Genomic DNA, 21,884 nt, shown 5'->3' with positions numbered 1-21,884 from the left:
CCCTTCTTCCTCAGTGGCTGCCTGTCAAGCTCAAGAGCTGTCACTATCAGTGAAGCAAGCCATCATTAGGCTGCAAAATCAAAACAAACCCATCAGAGAGATAGCAAAAACATTAGGTGTGGCCAAATCAACTGTTTGGAGCATTCTTAAAAAGAAAGAACGCACCGGAGAGCTCAGCAACACCAAAAGACCCGGAAGACCACGGAAAACAACTGTGGTGACTGACAGAAGAATTATTTCCCTGGTAAAGAAAAACCCCTTCACAACAGTTGGTCAAATCAAGAACACTCTCCAGGAGGTAGGTGTATTTGTGTCAAAGTCAACAATCAAGAGAACACTTCACAAGAGTGAATATAGAGGGTTCACCACAAGATGTAAACCATTGGTGAGCCACAAAAACAGGAAGACCAGATTAGAGTTTGCCAAACAACATCTAAAAAAGCCATTAAAGTTCTGGAACAACATCCTATGGACAGATGAGACAAAGATCAACTTGTACCAGAGTGATGGGAAGAGAAGAGTATGGAGAAGGAAAGGAACTACTCATGATCCAAAACATACCACCTCATCAGTGAAGCATGGTGGTGGTAGTGTCATGGTGTGGGCATGTATGGCTGCCAATGGAACTGGTTCCCTTGTATTTATTGATGATGTGACTGCGGACAAAAGCAGCAGAATGAATTCTGAAGTGTTTCGGGCAATATTATATGCTCATATTCAGTCAAATGCTTCAGAACTCATTGGACGGTGCTTCACAGTGCAGATGGACAATGACCCGAAGCATACTGCAAAAGCAACCAAAGAGTTTCTTAAGGCTAAAAAGTGGAATGTTATGCAATGGCCAAGTCAATCCCCTGACCTGAATCCAATTGCACATGCATTTCACTTGATGAAGACAAAACTGAAGGGAAAATGCCACAAGAACAAGCAGGAACTGAAGACATTTGCAGTAGAGGCCTGGCAGAGCATCACCAGGGATGAAACCCAGCGTCTGGTGATGTCTATGCGTTCCAGACTTCAGGCTGTAATTGCCTGCAAAGGATTTGCAACAGAGTATTAAAAAGTGAAAGTTAGATTTAGGATTGTTTAGTTTGTCCCATTACTTTTGGCACACATAGAATCAACTCCAGACCTTTTACCTGCTTAATTGATAATGAAATAACGACGGAATAGCTCACACCTGTCCAAGAAATAGCTTTTGAGTTGATAGTCCCATTACTTTTGGTCCCTTAAAAAGTGGGAGGCACATATTGAAACTGTTGTAATTCCTACACCGTTCACCCGATTTGGATGTAATTACCCTCAAATTTAATCTGAAAGTCTGCAGTTAAAGCACATCTTGTTTGTTTAATTTCAAAGCCATTGTGGTGGTGAATAGATGCCAAAATATGAAAATTCTGTCAATGTCCCAATATTTATGCACCTGACTGTATATGTATCTCAGAAATAACCATAAATTAATAAAGTGTATGTACTTTAAACATGTAGCCAATAATAAATATGGCTACACTCTCCCCCTGGTGATCTAATGGTCATAGAGATCACCAATCTATAATGTGGCTAAAATATACAAGTTGGCCTATATATCATTTCTCTGTCATTACATCCAAAATAAGGCCAGGTAAATATAACATTGGGGTTTATCACTCTAGGGATATTCTTAGGATTCCCCAATTGATCATATGTAAACACAAGTGGGGGCCTTATCTGTCTTTTAGGCCTGCTGGCAATCTCTTCCCTGTCACTACAGGAAACATCCTCATCCAGGCCCTCCACATCATTTCTACCAGAAGTATCAGTAGTAGTAATACATCTCTCATCTTGGTGAACAGGATGATTAAAGCAATCTATACCAGTTACTTTGGTTTCTGGAAAGTTTAGGTTCTCACCCACACCATCTTTGTAGAAATGACCAGACTCCTCACTATCTTCCTCAATTCCATCACTATCCTCTTCTAGTACTGTATTGGTTAATTTGTTTACCCCTGATCTCTTTTTTGTAAGTATTGGATTATCACTGCAGGTTTTATTCCCCTTAACGACTTCATCCATGCGTACATCTCGTCCTATGAGGAGTATGTGCTGTTTGTGGTAGGTAAGTATGATATCAGATCCATCTTAAGGCTTTAGCCGGTAAACTGGTAATCCTGAGAATTTCTCCACAATCACATATGGATTCTCTCTCCATCGATTAGCTATTTTGAATTTTTTAGGTGATCCCAGACATTTTATGAGCACTCTATCTCCAGGAACTAATTCTTGATCTCTGACCTTCCTATCATAATAAGTTTTGTTTTTCTTTTCAAGCTTCCTGGCAGTATTAGCTAGGTCATAAGCTTTATTTAACTCATCTCTTAACTCTCGGACATATTGAGTGTAGGAAGTAGAAGTCCTTCCACCAGGAGAGATCCCCAAACAGATGTCTTTTGGCAACTTGGCCTCCGTCCCTAACATCAAAAAGTAAGGCGTCATTCCAGTAGCTTCATTATTGGTACAGTTATACGCATTCACCAATCTACTTATAAACTGCTTCCATCGATACTTATCCAAGAGGATTTAGAGTCCCCAACATGTTTAACAAAGTACGGTTAAATCGCTCCTGCTGAGGGTCTCCCTGAGGGGGGTACGGAGTAGTTCTAGATTTGGAAATGCCACAAACATAACACAGCTTCCTTATCAGATGGCTCTCAAAGTCCCTGCCTTGATCCGAATGTAATCTGTTAGGCAGCCCGTAGTGTAGAAAGAATTTATCCCAGAGGGTCCTTGCTACTGTGGAAGCTTTCTGATTAGGAGTTATGTATGCCTGTGCATATCTGGTAAAGTGGTCAGTAATGATTAATACATTACATTTTTTTCTCTCTTCCACTTCTAAGGTCAGGTAATCAATGCACACAAGATCCATTGGTCCATTACTTTGAATAGTGACCAAAGGGCCTGCTCAAGTAGGCAAGGATTTACAGACAACACAATTTCCACAGGTCTTACAGTATTCTTCAATCTCACTCCTCATCCCAGGCCAGTAAAACCTATCCGAGATTAGTCCTAAGGTTTTTTCAAATCCAAGGTGTCCATGATTATCATGCAATGCCTGTAGGACAACTGGGCATGGTTTCTTTGGTAATACTATCTGGGGATGTTTTCCCTCCTTTGTGGTTTTAGCATTTCTGCACAACAACCTATTTCTAAAAACTAAATTTTTCCATTGCCGCAGCAGTAATTGTATCTCCTCTGTCCATGGTTGGTAAAGTGGAAGGTGAGTATTCTGAGTCATCTGTGCTATGACACAGCTAATACTGGGATTGTGTTGTTGCTCTACAATTAATTCCTGATGCTTCATTCTTGGGATTCCTTCTAACTCTACCAGGCTGAGCCAGCAATAAGAAAGTGGTATAGCTCTTCCTGTTGCACCTAGACTACTTATTAGTTCTTGCCCTCCATTTTCTACTTTCATTATCCAACACATCCCCTTTATCTCCCCAGCGGGAACCTCTATCCACTCCTCCTCACTGACACTCATTTACTGATCAGGGATCCTGGATAGTGAGTCTGCATCTATTTTGTTTATGCCAGGCCTATATTTTAGTTTTAAATTGTACAAGGCCAGTGCAGATAACCACCTGTGTCCAGTTGCATCCAGTCGAGCGATGGTTTGGATATATGTCAGTGGATTGTTAACAGTATGCACTTCAAAAAATACTCAATGTAGATAGTCATGAAACTTTTCTATTACACACCACTTTAAAGTAAGAAACTCCAATTTATGGGTTGGATATCTTTTTTCACTCTTCGAAAGTCCCTGGCTCACAAATGAAATAGGCCTTAATTCTTCTTGTTGTGTCTGATAGAGTACCCCACCAATTCCTCCTAAAGAGGCATCAGTATGAAGGGTATATGGTAAGTTGGGGTCAGCATAGGCTAAGACAGGGGCGTGAGCGAGACAGTGTTTTAGTTTCAAAAATGCCTCTTCACATTCAGATGTCCAACGATCTTCAAAAGGTTCATTAGGTCGGTAATATAATTCAGAGTTAACCTTTCCTGTTCCCGACTCTGTCATCTTTTTGCTTTTTTCAGGAGGGTAGCCTTTTATCAAGTCAGTGAAAGGTTTTGCAATAGTTGAGTATAGTGGCACAAATCTGCAGTGAGATCCTATATGCACTTTTGTAGCACATTATAAATCATAAAGTGTAAAAGAAATAAAATAGGCTGGTGCCAAAGGGCATGTCATTTTACAGTGCAGGAAACAAGATGAAGTGTCTCCAAAATCCACCCCAGGTAGAAAAAGGAACAAATTGGTGGCTCTCCAGCGCTGATTAAGATAACCTCACATAAACCCCTGGAGTAATCCACTTCTTGTGCCAAGTGACACTTTCACAAACCAATGCTGAATGGAAGGTGACCGCTGAATGTCTTTTGATGGCCTAATTTCTTAGTCGCTAGTATCGGCTTTGCAAAGTAAGGACATGTCCATCCAATATATTCAATAAGTATTTGTTTTTTTTTTATTGATGAAATACAAATTGGGGCATCATAGGGTATGACCCTAAAACAATGAAACATACTGATAAATAGTGTTATGATGAGTACGTAATTGTTATTGTGTAGGGGAGCCTCCTGTGGCCCACTTCCTGTAGAGAAGTGGACGGTCTGGAAGAGTGATGACGCTATTTGAGCCAAATCCTGTCATTCTATCTCACTATATATAAACAATTGTTCTGCAAGCACCTGTAACGTTGTTTTTTGATTAAGGAAACCTCCATTCTAGGGGTATATTTAATAACTGTTGGTTTGGTGCTTTGTTCGATAGTCTTAAAATGGCAATAGGAATCAATGTTAGTTTATCATGAATGTTCTTTATTTATTATGAGTCCAAGCTGCCAAAGATCAGTGGTTTAGAAAAACTGGCAGTTGGTAAATATCCCTGTAAGTATCAGAACTGGAGCAATCTGCTGCCGTTACTGTAATTACAGAGGTACAGGACCCGACCCTTACATCTTTTATTGTGTAATTCTGCTGTGTCTGATGGAGAATTTTGAAACAAAGTGCTTTTTTCTAGAGATGAGCGGATTCGGTTCTCAGAGAACCGAGGCCACCTGAATTTAGCATAGCCGAGTTGAATCCAAGCAGACTCGGAGGTTCCCGCCTTACTCGGTTCTCGAAAACGAGGCAAAATCATAGAGACAGAAATCTCGCGGTTTGTGAGCTTTCGTCTCTATGATCAATGTAGTATATAAGGGACCACGCAACAGGTGCCATTTCCACTCCGGCTGTGCAAAGTGAACAGGGATGGTGGGTAATGTAGGGCTGGGAGAGTACTGGTGCTTTCTGTGTGTGCATGCGTGTTAGACAGGCTTAACCACAGTAGCGCACAAGAGCCAGCCAGCAACGCACATTGCACTTGCAACCTTGTGCTGCCCGACTCCAGTCGATCTTAAAAAAAAACACAATACAAGCGTCACTGTCTTATATATTTTTTTCTTCTGTGTGCGCATGGGTGTTAGGCTTAACCACAATAGCGCATAAGATCCAGCGACTGCTGTCGTGTTCAATTAAAAAAAATCATTACAAGTGCCACTGTCTTATATATTATTTTCTTCTGTGTGTGCGTGGGTGTTAGGCTTAACCACATTAGCGAACAAGATCCAGCAACTACAGTACAGTTGTGTTCAATAATAAAAAAAACAATACAAGTGTCACTGTCTTATATATTTTTTCCTTGTGTGCGTGCGTGGGTGTTAGGCTTAACCACATTAGCGCACAAGAAGATCCAGCGACTACAGTACAGTTGTGTTCAATAATAATAAAAAAAAACAATACAAGTGTCACTGTCTTATATATTTTTTTCTTCTGTGTGTGCGTGGGTGTTAGGCTTAACCACATTAGCGCACAAGATCCAACGACTACAGTCATGTTAAATAAAAAAAAAACAATTAAAGTGTCATATTTTTTTCTTGTTTGTGTGGGTGGGTTTTCGGCTTAACTGTAGTAGTGGACAAGATCCAGAAAGTAATGCAAGTTGCAACCTTGTGCTGACAGACTCCAATTGTTCTTAAAAAAAATACAATTAAAGTGTCATATTTTTTTCTTGTTTGTGTGGGTGGGTTTTCGGCTTAACCGTAGTAGTGGACAAGATCCAGGATGTAATGCAAGTTGCAACCTTGTGCTGACAGACTCCAGTCGTGATCAATCGTTACTCTGGGGCCAAGTTCTTCTGGAGCTGACAAAAAATATAAATCATTTGTCGTTTTTTCTAATATTTTTGTGTGTGCGCACAACTGAATGTGTGTTAATTTTGTAACAGCACCTTGGCTACACTATTGGTGATTGTGACACTGCTTCTAGACTGCAGAAAAAATATGGAGGGCTGTCACATGACAGGAGAGCAAGGCCAAGAACCACATATTGTAGCTGCCGGCAGCAGTGCAAGGCCGTCAACTTCCTCGACCTCTAGGAAGGCCCATGCCCCAGGGCTTAAGTCATGCCATCGATATGGTAAAGCAGGTTTTACTGAAATTAAGAAAAAAAATTTGAAAGGATATTTGACTTTAGATAAACAAAAAATTGGCAATATGCCATTCACTACACGAAGTGGCAAGGAAAGGATAAGGCCTTGGCCTTCTTACTTTATGAAGAAGACTGCTGATTCTGATAGCCCTGCTGCTTGTAACAGTAGTGGTGGTGGTCCAATTAAAAATGTGAAAGTTGTTAAGACAGCTCCGGAAAAACCAACAGTGTGCCCTGAGAAATCGAAATCACAAATCCCAGAGGAGAGGCCAAGTGTGTCCGCGGTTGCCATATGTGAGCCCGACCTAAATATTAGTGTACAGGAGGATCCTCCAAGTTCCAACATTTGTGTGCCCTCTGTAAATGTGGGGAAGGACAGTCAACATCTTGCACACATAGGGCCTGATTCAGACCCACTCGCGAGCGGCTGTCCGCTCGCAAGTGGGTCGATGTTATGGACTGAGCATGCGCACGACGGAGGGAGCTCCGTCGTGCGCATGCGCCAGACGCGACGAGCGAAGGAAAGTCCTTCGCTCGTTGTGTCCGATCAAAGGGGGCGTGCTGTCAATGTTGATTGACAGCATGCCCCCTTTGGTAGGCGTTCCGGGGGCGTGCCTCCCTGACGGGGGCGTTCCCACGGGAACGCCTCCCGTCAAAAGCCGGCCCACTGACATCACTAGTGATGTCAGTGGGAGTGATTTTGGCTCTGATAGAGCCAAAATCACTCCGGAGCTTGCGGTTGAAAACCTCAACCGCAGGCTCCGGCTCGCAATTTCGATGGTCGCGATGGTCACGACCATCGCGGCCATCAAAATGCACGCTCGTATAGCCTGTGGGTGGTGACCCACAGCTATACGAGCGTCCTGGAGGACGCTCCATTTTCATGGAGCCCGGCCCTCATTCAGAGCGTGCGCTCTGCTCAGAGCGTACGGCTCTGAATGAGGGCCATAGTCATTGAGGATGCTTCTTTGGAATTGCACATGGAGGAGGAGGATATTTTGGTGGATGAAGGCGCTAAGGATGATGAGGATGTTGATGATGAAGATGTTGGTGTTGGTGATGAGGATGTTGATGCTGAGGATGTTCTTTGTGTAAGTAAGGCAAAAGCTGTTGCCCATGGTTTGAAAAAGCCAAAGCCCATTGTTGCTTTGCCAGGACAAAACACAAAAAAAATCTTCTTCTCACATGTGGAATTATTTCCATCCTTATCCGGACAACAGTTGTCAAGCCATATGTGCCCGTTGCCATGCAAAAGTGAATAGAGGGAGGGACCTAAACCACCTACAAACCTCCTCCTTGTTACATCACTTGGAGCGCATTCATCAAATATCAAAGTGTATGTTGCCAAGTTCCAAAACTCAAAACGTAACAAGTCCAGTGTCACCTACCTGCTCCCTCTCTTTGAGATCCAAGCGCCTTTGATCTCCAACACCAACACCTGCATCATCAACATCCTCATTCGTCATCGGGAGTAGTCCTGCTGCATCCAATGTTGGTATTCCAAACATGACTGACTCCTCTCCTATCCGTGATTCCTCAGAAGGATCCTTGATGACTACGCCTGTTGCTGCTGCTGTCAGTGGATCTTCATCCCAGAAGGGGACCAGGAGGAAGACTACTTGTAGTGTATCCTCCAAAAAGCAATTAACTGTTAAACAATTGTTTGCAAGGGCAAACAAGTATGACAGCAATCACGCAGTTGCACAGCGGATTACTGACGCCATAACAGCTATGCTGGTATTAGTTGTACATCCAGTATCCGTCATTACTGCAGTGGGTTTTCAACAGTTAATTCAGGTCCTGTGTCCTCGCTACCAGAAGTGACAGGGGTATGCAGGAGATGCTCTCGGTGGCACACAAAATATCCACACATTTTAGACATTCGGCGACCGCTTGTCGAAGATTGCATGACCAGCAGGTACAGTTAAATTTGCCCTTCCATCAGCTGAAGCAAGAGGTAGTAACTCGGTGGAATTCTACCCTCTATATGCTTCAGCGGATGGCAGAACAGCAAAAGGCCATCCAGGCCTATACAGCAGACTATGACATAGGCCGTGGAGGGGGAATGCACCTTACTCAAGCGCAGTGGAGAATAATTTCCATGTTGTGCAAGGTTCTCAAACCCTTTGAACTTGCTACATGTGAAGTTAGTTCAGACAACTCCATCTTGAGTCAGGTCATTCCCCTCATCAGACTTTTGCAAAAACAGTTGGAGAAACTGAAGGAGGAGCTGAAACGGAGCGATTGCGCAAAGTATGTCGGACTGGTGGATCAAGCCCTTGATTCACTTCACCAGGATCCAAGAGTCGTCAATCTATTGAAATCTGAAAAATATATTTTGGCCACCATTCTGGATCCTAGGTTTAAGTCCTACCTTTTAAGTTTTTTTTCCAAAAGACCAAAATCTAAAACTATGCAAAGAGCTGTTGGTCAAAAAATTGTCAGCTGCAGCCGCATGTGAAACGCCTTCATCTCCTCCTTCAGTTTCAACAGCTGCTAGGAAAAAACTACATTTTCCTTACAGAATGCCTGCTGGTCATGCAGATCAGTCACCAAAAAATGACATCTGGTCGGGCCTGAGAGAACTGCCTACGAGTGACATGTCTTCTACCGTGACTATGTGTGATACGGTCTCCATTCACAGAATGGTGGAGGACTATTTCAGAGATAACATCCTAATAGATATGTCAGACAGTCCCTTTCAGTACTGGATGGAAAAAGAAGCAATTTGGAGTCCCATACACAAACTGGCTTTGCATTACTTAAGTTGCCCACCCTCCAGTGTGTACTCTGAAAGAGTTTTCAGTGCAGCTGGCAACCTTGTCAATGATTGGCATAGGAGGTTACATCCTCAAAATGTGGAAAAGATGATGTTCATTAAAATGAATTACAAATTCCATGAGGAAAACCTTGACCAACAATTACATCAAAAAATTACAGAGGCGCCTACGGTGGAATCCAGCGGGGATGAATTGATATTGTGTGAAGAAGAGGATGCACACACAGATGGGGAGACGTGGTTGAGGATGATGACAACTTGTAATGTAAAGCCAGTTTGTGTATGGGATTATTTTCTTTTCCATGTCCAAAGCACATTGGCAACTTGTTTTATGGGGGTCCAAACAAACCAATAATTTCAGCCACAATTGGCAGTCCTTGTCGCTGAAATGATTGGTTTGTTAAACTGTCATGTTGTGTATACAACATAAGGGTGGATGGGAGGGCCCATGGACTATTCCATCTTGCACCTTTTTCCATTCCATTACGTACTGATTAGGGCATTGCTTCCTGACATTTTAAATTAATGTTATGGTTGGTTTAGGAACCAATGATTTTTAAAAATTAATTTATGATCAATTTAACATCCAGGGGCTGCAACCAATGAATTGTTTTTTAATTAATTTATTATCAATTTAACAGCCAGGGGCTGCAAACAATGAATAGTTTTTTACTTAATTTATGATCAATTTTACACCTGGCTGTCACTGTCATCAGTGTAGCTGCGCAGGGGTGCTGTGCTCCTGTCTGTCGAGGGGCTCTTGCCCAAAATAATAAATAAACAATTTTTATATGTGCGTGTCAGCCACACCTGTCATCGGCATAGCTGTGCAGGGGTGCTGTGCTGCTATCTGGCAAGGGGCTGCATGAATATTGCAGTGAAAACTTTTTTTTTAAGTTATTGGGTTACAAAAAGTTTATTTTGTATTAATCTTAAACATAGCAGAAATGTTATCCTAACAGCTTATAAAGTTATATGCTCTAAAAAAACTAAAGCCTATATTTATAATATTTGTAAAAAACTAAAGCCTAATTCAGCCAAAAGAGAGACTGACACTGCGGCTAAACATAAGAGTCACCTTCTGGATGTGAATGGTCTCATTTGCATGGGGAAAACACAACCTCAACCCTCAGATGAGATGGATCTCAGCCAGTGGACAACATTGAAATCACCATTAAAAAGTTACAATGGAAGACTACAGTGTGGAAAATCTTTCTTCACAGTCAGGAGAGGCCTCAGAGAACATGAAAAAAGATGCTCTAGGTGCTGAGCTTCAAGGGATTTCTCCATCATGTTCTGCAGTATGGAAAGGTTTCATTCACATGTTTTCTATAAAGCAGTTCAAAGTTACAGCCTTCAAAGTGTCTGGTAATTCCTGGCAAAGATAGGTGTTATAGATAGCCAAAGATTATTACAAGCAAAGGATTCATCTGTCCGGAATCTGTCTGGGAATTCATGGATCATATTTGGCCTGAATACATTAAAGGTGCGTACACACTGTGCGATCAGGAAAGACAGTACGATTACGACATTGTAATCATACCGTCGTTCCTGATCCCCTGCAGTGCCTATACTGAACGATCAGTCATTCAGTGGAGGCACACTCCATCATTCCTGAACATGGGCAATATGTCGTTATCAGCAGATTGGCCTGCATGTTCAGGCGTTGGACAATGTCGGAAATGACCAGCAGGCACCCACATTGCTGGTCGTTTCCTACATTTTAGTGCACGATTTGTACACAATTACTGAGCAATTGCACGATTACATGTCGTAATCGTGCAGTCGCTCAGTAATATCACCCAGTGTGTACGCACCTTTAGACATCCAGTGATTCTGTCACTGTGTTCTGTAGCCCACTAGTTTATTCCTACCTGAATGGCAAACTGAACTATGGAATAGTAAGCACAGACAACATGAAGGCCTTTGTTATTCCGCTGCCTGCATGCCAACCAATACCTCCCAGACTACACCCACTTGGGGGACCAGGTCTTGATAATGACCATCCCCATCTGTTGCTAGGCCTTCTTATTCCAAACCATCCATGCTGGACTTACTGTCCAAAAAGTGTAAGCAGGGTACAGAGAGAGGAGATAAATGTCCCCAATTACATTTTTTTTTCTTCTGTCATAGATAATGTTGAGAGAATAAGAGCTTCAAATGTTGGACTTGGAACAGGGGCTCCCACTTATTTGGCTTCCATCCAGAGAACAGAGCTCTGTTCCTCAGGAACTGTCTATGCCTGAGCTGATAGGTAGGTAGTCTCTGTCTATTGGTAAACACCCTTCAGGAGATGGAAAACCAGAATAACAAAAACTATAATTGATGTGTCCACTGATATAACCCTTAACAACAACATACCCCATATGGCCAACTCATAACATGACACCCAGTTTGCAGCCTCCTCAAGTTATGACACTAATTCAGTCACCATGGTTGCTCTAGTCCAAGAATAAGTGGACAGTGGGAACAATGGCAATTTGAAGGCCTCTAACTAACTCTGTTTTTTTTAATGTCCCTTTACAGGTTGGAAAAATTCCGTTACAGAACAGAAGATTTATTTTTGGAAAGCACGCTTCCTGGTCCCCTTCTTGGATGAAAAAAAAAATGCCAGCAATAGGCATGGCATAGCCGCACAACGTATTACTTAAACCTTAGGTCAGAAATGTTGCATTTGCTGCTCAGTTCCACTTGTTCACAATATATCTCATATGGTTAAGTGGACAGTGGGAACAACGGCAGTTTGAACTAACTATGTTTTTTTTTTATGTCCCTCTACAGGTTGGGAAATGCCAGTTTATAGAAGATTCGCAAAGCATTATTTAAGTCATCTGTTTATTTATTTTTGGAAAGCACACTTCCTGGTCCCCTTGTGAGCTGTGAGATGGTCAAAATTGACTGGAAACAAGTGGAAATAAATGTTATTGAGGTTATTAATACTGTAGGAACAAAAAAAATGCCCATTTTATGGGATTTTAGCTGTTTTTTTTATTTTTTAAGAAAAAATCCAGATCCAAAACCAAAACCAATACACGAAAACAAAACACGGAGGTGAGGTTTTGGCAAACCCAATCCAGATCCAAAACCAGGGGAGATCCAGATCCAAAACCAAAACCAAAACACGGGGGTCGGTGCACATCTCTACTTTCTACACATTGCAAATTCGGTTGGGGGGGAGATTCTGTTGTTCTTGCACACACGATCATCCATCTAAACTGACAGAGTGATATTCAATACGTTTTTTGCCTGTTTTGAAACCTGTCTAAAGTCCTGCTTAGCACGCTCAAATGAGGGACATATCGCCGATTTCTGCTCACCCCCTCAGGAGGCTATGAGCAGAAATAATGCATTCGCACCCATCATAAGAGACCATTGATTTTCTCAACGGGCATGCATAAAAAAACAATTGAATTCCCCCATTTGTCACATGCATAAGCTACAGATGGTATTTACTACTGTACATCTCCCTTGTTATTCTATTACTATTACTATATCACAGTGGGACCTGTATAAGTGGGAAACCTCTATTACAGGGAAGTCCTGGAATTGTTACACCAAGAAAACTGTTATACCTATTATTACACTGAAGTCCCAGATCTGAACTGGGATTTGAAACATGATTCCAACCCAGATCAGACCTGGGATAGAGACTTACTGACTGCGGCGCCAACCCGGAGTTTGGCCAGGTCACCACCATTCACACTGGAGCCGTTTCTGTGGTGACCTGACTCTTCCGGCGTTGCAGCAGACACTTGGAGATGATGTAATCTCCAAGTGCCACTTAAGCCGGCTAATAGTGTAGCATGTGACCCGGATCGCGCAGTTTACACTGCAGGGTAACACGGGAACGACCCGTGGCCATCCCTGCAAACTACCTGAGTTGGGTCCTGGACCCGAGTGGATACATTTACACTGAGAAAAATCCTGGATTGATGCCCGTTCATGTGCAAAAACACGGGACTTTGAAGTCGGTGTAAAAGGGGTATTAGTGACACTGTCACATCTCCTTTAACTGAGACTGATTTTTCTCGATTATTAGGAATAATCACCTCTATAACTGAGATGATTGCTGTTAGGACCTCTTTAAGTGAGATTAGTGCAGTTTATTAACATCTATAAATGAGACGACAGCCTTTGGGCTGGGTACACGCTAGACTATTTTTTGCACGATTTGGCCAATTCCGATGCATCGGAACAACAAATCATGCAGTATGTACGAGCGATAATTATGCCGATGCGCAGTCCCGCTGGTTGTTGGTCGTATCCTCAGATCTTCCCTACATGCAGAAAGATCTGGCAATCTCATTAACGACACATTGTGCCTCTTACTAAAGTACAGTCAAAATGCCAGATCCCTGTTTAAAACCAATAAGGAACAGGTGGGAAGGGGTGCTAGCCTAGATTGAAGGCGTCTCATACCTTCAGGAGTGCATAGGAGCACACTAAATAAACTATGTAGAAAGTGGCCCTAGACTGCACACCAGTGGATATATATATATATATATATATATATATATATATATAATGGGAGGTGCTACCTATGGAGACCAATGTTGCAAACACAAGAAGAAGAGTTACAGGTGCACAACTCCAACCTTACTATTATATATAATACAATACATTTTGCAATAGAATTTTGCAATAAATAGATAGAGGTTTTGGTATAATCATGGCCATGGTTATGGGCCTACCCACCGCGCCCAAGTAACCTCTGAGGGTAGGTCCCTAACATACTGGGGTTGAAATCCAGAGCACAGGACACCCCCAAACAAGCCCAGCTGAGCCACCCCAGGGCATCACTTCAATGCAGACCCAACACCGGTGTGAGGCCGCTCTAAAAATTAAGAAGGACGGCCCTGATTCAGAGCGAGCGCTCTGTCAGAGCGTCCGGCTCTGAATCAGAGCCACAGAGCACAAAGGATTTATTTAATTTACATTTTATATATATATATATATATATATATATATATATAATTATGGATGGATTACCCCGCAGCTAATTGACTGCGCTACAGATTCAATTAATTGCGGGAGCCCCTCACCCTAATTACCAGTGGCAGGAGTTTTCCTCGCAGCCTAAGCCGCTGCGAGGAAAAAAAAAATCTACATTGAAGTGCAGATTTTGCGCAGAATCAGTGGGTTAACGCATGTTAACCCAGTGTTTACCACACTGGGAAAAGGCTAATAAATGAAATAGCTATTCCCATGCGATCATTCATCTGTGGGGTACATACCATGGGATAATTGAATTCCCCCCTAGGGGCTGGATCAACCCTCTGGTTACACTTGATGTGAGGTAAGAATAAAATGCTTTATTAGTAAATAAAAAGCACTTTTTACATCTTCTCAAAAAAGAGGATTTTTTTTTTTTTACATTTTATACAAATGAATCTGCACCTGGAAGCCCCAGACCCAGCTTCCAGTGCAGTATGTCTGTATGACCTAGCAATTCCTGACCATGCATGTGCAGAATGGCCCCAACTGAGCAGCAATGTGGTCAGTGCTGCCTGCCGCTGTGTCCTAACATTTAGTCTCCCTTAGTGCTGCCTGCCGCTTTGTCCTAGTGCTGCCTGTCACTTTGTCCTAACATTTAGTCTCCCCTCCAGCCCATCTAGGAGCCATGCAGCATCAGCAGTGGAGTTTTGAAAGCGTTTTGCATCAGACATCAGTGTATCTCTACCGCAGCCTCAAAAGTCATTTGTGAGAAGCTAGTAAGTGGGGGGTGGCAGGCTAATGTTTTTCTTAGGGTGCCGTGGCACCTTGCATGATGATAGGTATGCGCAATACGCACCATTAACGGATCTGCATACGCGGTTGCATTTGCAATCCATGCTGAATCAGGTCCAATATACAGTTGCTTGATATAAGTAAACCACATATTCCAGTAGGTGCAATTAGAATATTCAAAAATACATGAGGACTATGTGATTGTGTAGGGATGACATTGTGAGCGCCAGCGTATCTTACACCCCAGTAACCTGTCACTCACACTTTGGGCCTCATTTATCAATAAGTTTTATCATTCACAATGAGTGATAAAACTCATTGTGTATGATGAATGGTGCTCCAGCCAATCAGCTCCCAACTGTCATCTGTTTGAAAAATGACAGATAGGAGCTGATTGGCTGGAGCACCATTTATCATACTCAACGAGTTTTATCACTCCTTTTGAGTGATAAACCTGGTTGATAAATGAGGCCCTTTATCTTTCCATAAAATAGCAGACAATGTAATCACAGAGATCCAGGTCACTACTACTAAAACACTTCTTTGGAACATAGTATAATTGTGCCTATAGCAGAATTTGTAGATAGTATTCACTTATAGCCCCCTTTCTCCCCACATACCAATTGGGAAAATCACTGGGAATGCATTTGGACCCATTGCTCTACTCTTTTAGCATTACCTGGGCCTCTCACTTCAGGGCCCCATAGCCATTTGCTGTTGTGTCAGTGGCCTAAAGGGGCCTATCCATTTGCAGACTTTCTGCACGATGCGATCAAAACCAGGAGGTTTTGGTCGGAACGTGCAGAAAGTCTGCTAGTGGATAGCCAGCAAGGACAAGCGATGCGCGTGAACACTGGGTCCTTGCCGACCCTGACTATCTCTCCAACATGCCAGTCAACCTGACGACAGTCATCAGGTTTGGCATGTTAGGAGATAGGAAGCCGGACATGCAGCAATGGCAGCACTGAAAAGACGTTCAGTGAACGTCTTTCAGTGACGCTCAGCACCCGGCGACTTGAAGGTCTGAACACTTGTTGTTCAAACCTTCAAAGTCTATAAATGGATAGGCCCCTTTAGATATGCTAACTGCAAGTTTTCTCAGTAAACCTAAACACAGGAAAACTGGTATGCATATGACAAAATCTTCCACCACAATTACTGCCTAAAGTCACATATATTAATTGGTGACAGGTTACTAAGATAGATGTGATATGTAATTGTAAATATTACTATTAGTTCATTTATGTAATGCAGCATTTTAACTTCAGTAGCCTATTAAGTCATGTTGTATCCATGACAACAGCACTAAAACATTAGTCATCAAGGGTTGTCATTGTGACATCACTTGTGATTGTTCAACCTGGCTAAGAGCTCTGGAGTTTTATGACATAACAGCCAGACCACTGAAGAGCATCAGACTTTAGCTTCATTTATTTCTTTATTGATTTATTTAGTTATATATTTAGTTTATTATTCATATATTTCATTTATTTTATTATATTTTACTTAGAATTAGGTATAGGCAGTAGGATAAGTTTTTTTATATTTATATTTTATTATATTTTTTAATTTATTTATATATATTTCATTTATTATATTATACTTAGAATTAGATATAGGCAGTAGGATAAGTTTTTTTTATATTTATATTTATTTATATATATTTCCTTTATTACATTGTACTTATAATTAGGCAGTAGGATAGGATTTATTTATATTTTATTATATTTTCATATTTAATTTATATTATTATTTTCTACTTAGAATTAGTCAGTGTTAGTTAGTATTTTATTATATTTTATATATTTATTTAATTTTTAGGTAGATTTTAGTTTTATTTAGTTTAATTAGGATTCCAGTCCTAATTAGGACTCTTCAGTCTTTGCTGGTTGTGAGTCACAAGCAGAGTTATGGACAGTGGGTAAGTAAAATAAGCGAGTCACTACAATAGTAAGCAATAGGGGGAGTAGTAAGGGGGGGTCATGCTGGTAAGAGGCTATAAATAGTGTATAGGTGACTGTGCACATAGTAGAGTCAGATATTATGCAGACATACAATACCACTGATTTCTGCAGGCCAGTATAGAGGGTACAGATTTGTCTGTTTACTAAGCCTTGGGTGGAGATAGTGTATGAAGATAAAGTACCAGCCAAATAGCTCCTAACTGTCATTTTTCAAAAACAGTCTCTGACATGGCAGTTTGGAGTTGATTGCTGGTACCTTATCTCCGTCCACTTTATATCCATCCAAGGCTTAGTAAATATACGCCTAACGTTGTTATAGTTTTAAATCTAATATTCTCTTTGCAAAAATTAAATATAACAAAATGTACTCAGTCAAGGAGTCAATATGACTCTCAAAATGATTCCACATGCAAATGAGTCTTCATTTTGTGGGACAAAGTATTTAAATAAGATTATAGCACATTTACAGAGGAATTACCTGATTTGTGGGTGGCTGCAGAGTTTCTTTCCACCCGCAAAATAATTTGGATTACTATTGGCACTTGCTGTTATACTCTCAGTAGGATGACATTATAACCTCACATTATAAGTATAACAGTTATCACTATGCACATATTAGCCAGAACTACAATCCTGCAAAAGTAGCTGCATCCCATTTTATGATGGCATTTCCCAAAAGCGGTATGTTACCCTCATGTGCTGGGCGAACACAAAATACAGTAAACAATGAATTGCAGAGGTGCATTTAAGGATGCTACATAGTATTCATTATCTTTCATTTGAAAATACTGCAAATGTTCATTATTATCATATATTATTATTATCATATATAATAGAGAAAACTTTCTAATCACAGGACACCAGCCGAGTTACACCCTGCAAAGAGAAAGAGAGTAGACAGCAGCCAAGATTCTCTGTCTACTTTCATTGGACAGGAGGAGAGAGAGGCTTTCTGTGAATTGCTGGGTAAGGCTTATTCTCTTCTTATTTATTAACACTTACACATAATGTCCCAGGGTGCACTTCACTATTGATGCTTAATAAGTAATCACTGATAAATTCTACTATGAAGAACCAATAGTTTGTAAGATCCTCTCTTTCCATTTTCTGGTGATAGATGAATTTTACCAACTATTGGTTCTTCCAAGTGGAGTTTATCAGTGACTACTGGGCCTGATAGAGGGAAGGACAGATGTGCAGAGCGGCACACAAGCGGCTGTGCAAATACTGTTAAAAATTAGTTACTAAACACCATTGTAGTGTTGTTATAATCCAAACCCCCCCATATCTGGACCTAGGGGTGTAACTAGGTATTTGAAGGTCCCATAGCAAAAGTTTGTAAGGTCCCCTATGTACCACCCATTGAGCACTGGGAATCATTCATCTGCCTACTTCGCTGGCCCAGGCCCACAGACAGGGCCTCAGACAAGCCTGGGTAATAAGTAAACACCCTGCCACCACTATCTTGGTGCCCATTGGTGAGCAGTTAACATTCAAAGCTCTAGAGTTGCTGGTTTGCCCAATGGGTGTAAAGCATTCAGCAAAACCCCTATAAAGCATGGTGGCAGAGTAAGCTCCTCCCAGTACAATGGGTGCAAATCATTCAGCAAACCCCTATAAAGCATGGTGGCAGAGTAAGCTCCTCCCAGCGTAATGGGTGCAAAGCATTTAGCAAACCCTTATAAAGCATGGTGGCAGAGTAATCTCATCCCAGCACAATGGGTGCAAAGCATTCAGCAAACCTCTATAAAGCATGGTGGCAGAGTAAGCTCCTCCCAGCATAATGGGTGCAAAGCATTCAGCAAACCCCTATAAAGCATGGTGGCAGAGTAAGCTCCTCCCAGCATAATGGGTGCAAAGCATTCAGCAAACCCCTATAAAGCATGGTGTTAGAGTAAGCTCCTCCCAGCATAATGGGTGCAAAGAATTCAGCAAACCCCTATAAAGCATGGTGGAAGAGTAAGCTCATCCCAGCACAATGGGTGCAAAGCATTCAGCAAACCCTTATAAAGCATGGTGGCAAAGTAAGCTCCTCCCAGCATAATGGGTACAAAGCATTCATCAAACCCCTATAAAGCATGGTGGCAGAGTAAGCTCATCCCAGCACAATGGGTACAAAGCATTCAGCAAATCCCTATAAAGCATGGTGGCAGAGTAAGCTCCTCCCAGCACAATGGGTACAAAGCATTCTGCAAACCCCTATAAAGCATGGTGGCAAAGTAAGCTCATCCCAGCTCAGGAAGATTTAAACTTTAATAAGAGAAGATTCAGTTGTAAAGTTTTGTTTAGTATGCTACATTACTTTATGTATTATATTTATAGCATAATGAATACTATTAGATGAGTAGCTATGTAGAAAGTCAATTACCTATCAACCAATTAAATTCTGTCATTGTCCCCACTATATCCTGCAACATTTTTACATTTCATGCTTTTCATTTCAGAATTACCTACAATCCAGCGTTTCCTGCAGAGGGATAAAAAAATGTGGATGTCCGACAAGGTATTTCCTTATTATTATGAGCCAGTACTTCTCTCACTATACAAATAGTTTATAGGGGATTCCAACTTCATACGTTTTTTCTTTCATATGGAAGTACCCCATATCGCTTCCGGTAATGTACATATACCAATGACTGTCTATTCCGACAAAAGGATATTTGTGTCTAAGGTTATATCAGAGGCATGCTAAGAGGTAAGGGGGCTCTCATAGTAAAGCACCCCCCATACCAGTGCTGGATGTGCTTGTTCCCATGTAGTGTCCCTCCCCATGCTTGCTCCCGGCTGTACGGCCATCTTTCCAGCAATGTACCTTGCATAGTGGCCGATTCTTTGCTATCTGTTGTGAGGGCTCCATCTTTCCCAATATGTTGCCGGATAGATACTTCTATTGGATGACCTGTACCCATTATAGACCCGCCACTGATGTTTCTGCATCGTGCTCATACACTTACCTACCTACATTACTTCATTTGAAAGTTGTGAGCATTAATAAATGCAGATTGTGATAAAAATGCTCTATATTATGAATTGCTGAGGGCACTATTGTGTGGCATATTATGAATTGGTGAGGGCACTATTGTGTGGCATATTATAATTTAGTGAGGGCACTATTGTGTGGCATATTATGAATTGGTGAGGGCATTATTGTGTGGCATATTATGAATTGGTGGGGGCACTATTGTGTGGTATATTATGAATTACTGAATTGAATTCAAAAGGGTATAAATAATAAGCAGTGGTTCTATGTGCCTATTTAAATGCATATCCATAACTATATGTTTCAGATTTAGCAATGCATTGCGTCCAAAATGTTGCCCATTGGTGGTCAGCACCCTGCCAAACAAATCCTAGAGTGGGCACTACTAGATCACATTTAGATCCTCCAAAACTACTCTCCCAAATCCCATAGCCAATGTTATTCCCAACAGAGGACAATAGTACTGTTGGTGTGTGTATACACTCTTTTCTCCATCTAATCATGTATCTGGTTATTCTATTCTAGTACTTACTGGTGATGGCCCTCATTTACTTCAAGAGGGCTGGTCTCACCGTGGATGAATACACCATCGGCCACTTTTACTGTGCACTGTAAGTATTTTAACTTATTGATTCATCAGATGAGACTGGAATGCAAAATGCAAGTCAGGGGTTAATTATTATTTCTTGTGTTCCAACTTAAATTGACAGACTATATCGTAGCTATCAGTGTAACATCAGGACACAGCAATGTACTGGCCAGTCTAATCTTTTTTTCACTGATTATCAAGACAATATAAGTGTACATATCACAGTGATTCAACAGTGATTTAGCACCATGGCAAGTGAGCAACAATACCCAGCTGCCATGGAGAAAACAATCCAGAGCTGTAAAAGTTAGTCATCACTCTAGAGACCTCCATTCTCCTCTGAGTATGTACATGGCCAGGCCATCAGTATAACTGAAAGCACAATGTAAAAATACAACATTATCCCCCAAAAATACTATTTATTTCTGGGGGAGGAACGATATGCCCATTCTTTTAAAAAGATCAAGTCGATTCTTTCTGTTACTGTCATCCTGAGATGGCGCTAACAAAATAGGAATCATTTTGGATAGCTGATAAATGATACAATAGCTGGAGAGGAAATGATCTATGTAAATCTCATTACTAAATTATGTTCAGTAAAGAGAGTCCCTTTACAGCATTATGTCCAGATAAGGGCTCTATCCTTCCACACCATAGTATATACTTAGCCTTGTTCTTGGTATACAAGGAGCTGTGGAAAAAATAGTAGGTCCTCTGTAATACTGGTAATTTAGACATGTTTTCAAATTTCATGGTTATTATGTTGCAAAAACTTACTGTGGTCTTCTGTTTCTGAAGTTTTCTGGCCAATCAAACAGAGGAAGACAAACTTTTTTACAAAAGAATGTACGATGACATTGCTAAAGTGTATCCACTAAGGTTCTTCGAGAAGAAAAAAAAAGAATTTTGGGCCAGGATCCAGCGCCGCACATACGTGGCTCCAGAACAGATGGAAGAGGTGATTAATGTAGTAGATTAAGTTCATGGGTGAGAATATCATGGACCACACTAGGAGTAAAGTTACCTACACACTATACAATTATTGGGGCGATTTGTCAATAATCGGGTGATCGGCCTGATTTATGTTACAGTATGTATGAACGATCATTTTATCGATTTACTGATAAAACAGTTAGAATACATCCAGAAATGCATTCCTTCCACTGACCGATCTGTTGGCTAAGAATGAAAATCTCGGCCTCAATTTGAGCAGTATGTGTGCATTCTCCATAATCTGCACGTATTCCCTGTGTTTTCCTGTCACTATGTCATCCTCCATAATCTGCCCGTATCCCCTGTGTTCTCCTGTCTCTATGTCATCCTCCATAATCTGCCCAGTCCCCT

The 21,884-nt window shown here is 41.3% G+C and overlaps 1 protein-coding gene across 1 annotated transcript; it reads left to right on the top strand.

Annotated features, from left to right (window-relative positions):
* The first annotated feature begins 3,234 nt into the window (after positions 1-3,234).
* Positions 3,235-21,519, top strand: LOC148540607 (putative speedy protein-like protein 3). The gene is made up of 4 exons (XM_088442861.1): positions 3,235-3,253; positions 19,416-19,474; positions 20,477-20,562; positions 21,339-21,519. Exons 1-4 carry the CDS (start codon positions 3,235-3,237, stop codon positions 21,517-21,519), a joined length of 345 nt encoding a protein of 114 aa, XP_088298987.1.
* Positions 21,520-21,884: the final 365 nt, after the last annotated feature.

Source organism: Taudactylus pleione, unplaced genomic scaffold, assembly GCF_031769625.1.
Source record: "Taudactylus pleione unplaced genomic scaffold, aTauple2 ptg000018l, whole genome shotgun sequence".
NCBI lineage: Eukaryota > Metazoa > Chordata > Amphibia > Anura > Myobatrachidae > Taudactylus > Taudactylus pleione.
The sequence above is the reverse complement of the archived record's forward strand: the minus strand, read 5'-3'. Positions and strand labels throughout refer to the sequence as shown.

Excerpts from the sequence above, each read along its gene's own strand:
- LOC148540607 (XM_088442861.1), top strand. Across the intron at positions 19,475-20,476 it reads AAATGTGGATGTCCGACAAG|TACTTACTGGTGATGGCCCT; the intron begins GTATTTCCTTAT and ends ATTCTATTCTAG. Across the intron at positions 20,563-21,338 it reads GGCCACTTTTACTGTGCACT|TTTTCTGGCCAATCAAACAG; the intron begins GTAAGTATTTTA and ends CTGTTTCTGAAG.